At 33.7% G+C, this 5,935-nt stretch overlaps 1 protein-coding gene across 1 annotated transcript; it reads right to left on the reverse strand.

Moving 5' to 3' along the window:
- Nucleotides 1–626: 626 nt before the first annotated feature.
- Nucleotides 627–2,852, reverse strand: LOC106395093 (probable pectinesterase/pectinesterase inhibitor 17). The gene is made up of 2 exons (XM_048755301.1): nucleotides 1,936–2,852; nucleotides 627–1,404 (listed from the first exon to the last, which is right to left on the reverse strand). Exons 1-2 carry the CDS (start codon nucleotides 2,780–2,782, stop codon nucleotides 719–721), a joined length of 1,533 nt encoding a protein of 510 aa, XP_048611258.1. The 5' UTR covers nucleotides 2,783–2,852; the 3' UTR covers nucleotides 627–718.
- Between the last annotated feature and the right edge of the window lie 3,083 nt (nucleotides 2,853–5,935).

Below are 5,935 nucleotides of genomic sequence, written 5' to 3' on the forward strand. Positions count from 1 at the left end.
GATTTTGACACACAGAGATTCATATAGATATGTTGTTGTCAGTCTTTTTCTCCGTGTTTTCCTTCAGGAGATTCATATACTCTTATATCTAATCGTTCTTTTTGGTGTTTAGATGGAGGAATGTCCACTAAAGACGGGCTATTGAAGCATGATTATTCCGAGATTTTTAGGATGAGGTTCTTAGCGGAAGTTAAGAAATTGTTTCTTAACTTTTAACTAAAAAAACTAAGAACCGGTTCTTAAAAAGTTAAGAAACAGTTTCTTAACTTCCGCTAAGAACCCCACTCTAAGAACTCCGGATTAATCATAATCCTATGGATCTATCCGGTACATAAAAACTAACCAGATGATGTGACTTTTTATTTTTAGTATTACACACATGGCTGGGCAGCAGTATTGTGAATCTCATACAATCACTAGGACATTCAGACACCAGAGTCTTGGTAAGTATATGTATAACTGATATATAGTGGATTTGAAGATCCCTTAATTTATAATCATGTAATTTACAATTTAGCAAAAAAAAAATAATCATGTAATAAATGTATTTTAGAAATACAAATACAATATAATTGAAGAAAAAACAAAATTATGGAACTACTATATAATTATACGGGAGTTTCCAATCTTACTAAACAATATTTATTCTCTGTAATAGACCAATCAATTGCGTTACAACTTGCATCATATAATATTTGAATTAATCAGATATATTTCTTTAGAGACCAGAAGTAAACGGCACATATGATGGAATCCAAGAGCTACCAGCAATGAAACTATCAACAGTAAACTGCAAAGCCTCAGTGGCAGAACCAATGACCCGGAATCCAGGCCATGTGACCCGACTTGAAGTCGAAGCACCCGGACCCGTATTCTGAAACTCACCGTAAAACAAAGTTGTCAAAGCGAAGTTACCGTTCCACTCAAGCCATCCACGTGGATCAATTAGACTATCAAGAGAAGTCTTCATAAACACCGTCCTAGAATATTGTCTCCATGGTCGACCCAAATAAGTTTTGGTGGATCCTAAAACGGGTCGGAGATCTGAAGCTGCGGTGACACGAGAGTTGTGAATAATAATACCAGTGTTTTGATCCGGATAGGATCTTCCTTGGGCAGTGATTGTGTTGGTGCGACCAGGTGGACGACGTGCAAAAATGTTGCAGTTTTGGAAAATAGCGGCTGCGTTTCCGAATATAAAATCTACTGTTCCGTAAACATCGCAGTCACTGTAAAATTGGCGGTTAGAGTGAACGTATAGTGTGTCTTGGTAACCTTCGAAACTGCATTGGTAGAAAACGGATAGATCCGATCCGGATCTTAGAGCTACTGCTTGTCCATTGTTCGCTCCCGCTGTGTTTCTAAACGTTATTCCACGTGCTATAAACCCGTCTCCGACAGCCGCTGAATTATCATTTAATTTGTTATACTATCATAACATATATGGCATGCTAGTAATTAAATTTAACAAACTAGAAGAAAAATGAAAAGGAAAAGACAAAATCATTTCACTTTATTTTTAGTTTAATCATCAAATCTGTGAAATGAAAAATTGTTTTCCATTTTTATTGAAATAATATAAAATAAATCAAGCATAAATGCAAAAGACAGTTATACAAATAAAATTTTCAATTCCTATAGATTATGTCATTTCGTGGATTATCTGTCAAAACATATAATTTGTTTATTTACTTCACGCTAATTCATGACATTGTAAATTATTGTGTAGTAATAATAGAGGATTACGTATGCTTTTGAATACCAAAGCAACGACAGCATCTAAAAGCTTGAATCTGTATAACATATAGGACGCGTATACTTGTTGTTCATGCACGTAACAATTGGCAAACTAAACAGTAAAGCCTATATATATATCTCATGAAAATAAATAAAATATTATTTATCTTTTTGTTTTTGTTTTGTAACCATACGTACCGACAGTAGCTGACTTAAACGTGGTCGATCCTCCTCCAACACTTCTGCTTCCGGTGATAATCGTTCTCCCTTTACCATCACCTCTCAACATGACATTATCTTTTTGTATCTCGAGATTCTCACTGTAAACGCCTTGCTTCACATATATCACGAACCTACCACTCCCCGAAGCAGCGTTGATCGCTTCTTTAATCGTCCTGAAATTACCAGACCCATCTTTAGCCACAACCACGTTATCTCTAGGTGTTGAGTTTTGCAAAAGCTTCCGGTCACCGGGTTTGACCCACGAAGGGAACCCGTCTTTCTCCGGTGGAGTGTAGTTGAAAGGAACTTTGTTAATGGCAAGTGTATTGCATATAAGATCTGAGACGTTGTTTGACATCAAAGGAAGGATAAAATCGGTAACACCTAGCTCTAAGAACCCAGCTTCACAAGTGTCGAGATTGGTTAGAGCCGTGCTGAGCCATGTTTGAGAGTCGGTTTTAGAGCACTTCGTGTCTGGGTCCATCGTCTTGTTGATTTTAGAGACGGTGAAGTCGTAGAGCTTGAGACAATCTTCCCATGCAGCTTTTTCACGTGTGTCGCGGCACTTTGGTCCTAGTGTGGATGCGTGGGATTTGGCGAGGATGGCTCGGTCTAGAGCTAGTTTCATTGAGATTTTGAGGAACTCGGACAAAGATTTTATTGGTTTTTGGTCGGAGTTGTGGGTTAAGAAATACTCGCATGGTTTGGGGTTTGGAGTTTTGCTGCACCACGCTTTCACGTGTTTTGAGTTATACCCGGAAACGGTCGATGCCAAGAATATGCATAGGAACACAAATGTCAGAAGATAACCTCGAAAAGCCATTATAAGGCCAAACGTTTTGAAAACCGTGAGGTTTGTGTTTGAAGGTATTGGAAGATGAGATTGGTTTCTTGAATTGATGTGTTTATATAGATGTGTTGGTGGCTTTATGCTTTTTATTTAACAAATAATGTAATTTCATATATTTTTGTACCAAGTACCAACCAATGGACTGGTAATAGTCATGCCGTCATATATTCTTTATGCTGAGATTTATCTATCTTGTTTGGGCTATAATTTTTGACGTGTATATAATAATAATATTTTTTGTTGATAAGTATATAATAAACTGTAATTTGAGTAGTTGACTAATTATTTAAAATTAATTTTAGTCGGAAAAAATTAACTAGTCACAATCGAATTTTTATACGTATCATTTTCAATGTGATGTAATATTTGAGTAGTTGACACAATCGAATGTATATGCATTCCGAATGGGAATTTCTTAACAAGTTATTATATTAAATGTAGAAAAATGGAAGAGAGAAAACGAAGAGAATTTGTTATATGAAAAACCATCTATCATTTGTTTAAAAATTATTGGTTTTATTTTTATAATTTAAAATTAAAATAAATTAAAAGAAATATTTTACTTATAAGATCAATTAAGAAATTCGTCCATTAAAATGCTCTAACAGATAAAAAAAAATTATATGCTGGCAGAGACAGTGTGTAATCGCCATTCTCAAACGCTAATCAACCGTGGACGCGCGTCAACTTCGAAGTTTCACTGCTTTCTTTCAACAAGTATACGACTCATTTAGCCAGCCATTTACACAATTCTTTTTAAACATCAAATAAATAAATATTTTTTTTTAAATAAATAAAATTGACCAAAAAAAACATCAAATCAAAATAATTTGTTTGTTTTAAGTATTTTAGAATATAACGGTGGATGACAACAAAATAAAGAAGAATATAACGGTGAAAAGAAAATGTATGAATTGTATTTTCTTGAAAAATCTGTTTAATCATATTACGTGTTTATGTTGTATCCTGGTAAGATATATACAATGGATCGGCAAACTTCTTGTATTTTGTGTGTACATAATCACTTAGTCAGATTCACCACAAGCAAGATTCATCATAAAGTTTCTCTAGTTAAATATTAATATTTTATTATGTTCATACTGATCAAAACTAAAAAGAAAACTTCTGGACCAGGATTGGTTCAACTTAGTTTGTAACGATCAAGCACGCAACAAGTCGACAACATATATGGTCACAGTTTCTGCTTCCCACGCTCATAAATTATGAAATTATTAGGTAGAAGTAGAACTAAACCACGAAATTTCTGGACTGGTGAAAATCTTACATATGTCAAACTAATTATATACTTAAGCTGCTAAGAAAAAAAATATATTGAGTAACGTAGTATATTTCTTTGTTGAAAATTAAAACAAATTGAGAGGACGTAGTACTCTAGCGATTGCAGGTCAGTTATCTAAAATTTGAAAGCAAAGTATATTAAAGGTTTTATTCCAATTTTATTTTTTTGGTAAACATGTTAAGATAGCTATCCAAAATATGATTATTAAGTGGTTGAATAATTGGTTTACATGCATGCAACGCACAGCTATATATGTTTCTCCTACTAAAAAAAATCTTCATACGTCAACATTCAAATGATGAAATGAATAAGAACTGAAAACTATCTATCGTAAGACAATCTGTGTATTTTTTAATTAGGTTTAGTGATCAAGACTTTGGACACAGTATGATGAAATTATGCGTAGCTAAGGCCTAAGCTAAGGTTTCCATATACATCATAGACTGTGGTCGGCTATAGCCTGCCAAAGAAGTAAGCGTCAACGTCTAAATAGAAAATATACATTTACAAAATCACTTGCACAAAACATAACTTTGCTTATATTCATTCCTTAATGCTCACTTAATTAGACTTTTATAAAATTCTGATTTGATATAAGAATCCAAAAACAGAATTGATTGCGCAAATTACATTTAAGGTTTACTTGCATTATTCAAATTACACTTTATATATAAAAAAAAATACACTCTTGAAACGTTGCCGATCAAAACAAGATTCTGCGTCCCACGTAACATTGACGGAAGAAACAAGTTACAAAAACTAGCAGAAAGTATAGAAACGTAGACATGTCTCAATCAATGGGTAGATTACCAACTTATCATCTGGTCGAAGTTGACTTTTAAGCACGACCCCAAAAAAGCTTTCCTTATTTTATTGGTCACTAACTTAATTTACATGTTTTTTTCTTCTTCATCTGACGATGAAATAACGATATGACTTTGACCTCTGGAGTTTGGACGTTAATTAGTCTTTTCACCAACTTTAGATTTCTTCTTCGGTTGACCAAAAAAAAAAAAGATTTCTTCTTCAAAATAATATAAAATACGATCAATATATGTAGAGGTAGTCACCAACTTGAGTACTTTCACAAAATATTCCTTTTACAAAACATTAAAACACACAATTTCGTTTTTGGCAACATTTCTCACCTCAACAGGGACACTTCTTTTCTTTCTACTAAATCCACAAGGGGCACATGAATATAGCACTCGGCACTCTCAAGTCTCACCTTCGTAATGACAATTTTTACGTAAATACAAAAGTGATAGGGTGGACAAAAACGATATAACCTGATTTTTTATTAAAATACATTTTTGATAAAAAATTAGTTTGTGACCAGCCATGTTCTTTTTGGGTGCAATTGTGCGAATGCAACTACCGTAATTACGTTAAATAATACGTATTATAAGCACTAATTAACACCTATCTGCAAATGCATACATATAGATATGTTGTCATGCTGCACTGCACTGCACATATATGTTATATATGTCATACATATTAAATTTATCGCACGCAAAAGAAAAGGAACAAAAAGCAGCTGTAGCTATAATAGACTGAAGATCGTTAGAACGACACTAGCTTAAATAGTATGAAAGAAGGCATAAACTAGCAAATACTATGAGATAATTTAAGATGGGTTATAATCGGAGATATAAGTGGCGAAGCCACTTTAAGCACTATGGGTGCAAGAGCACCCAGTATATTTTAGATATTTGATTTTTTACATATTACTTATAAGAAGGAAGTGGCTATTTGGTTAAGTTTGCACCCATAATTTCCTAGTAACCTATGTTCGATTCCCCTACGCTATTTTTATCAGTTAT

This window comes from Brassica napus, chromosome C4 (assembly GCF_020379485.1).
Source record: "Brassica napus cultivar Da-Ae chromosome C4, Da-Ae, whole genome shotgun sequence".
Taxonomy (NCBI): Eukaryota; Viridiplantae; Streptophyta; class Magnoliopsida; order Brassicales; family Brassicaceae; genus Brassica; species Brassica napus.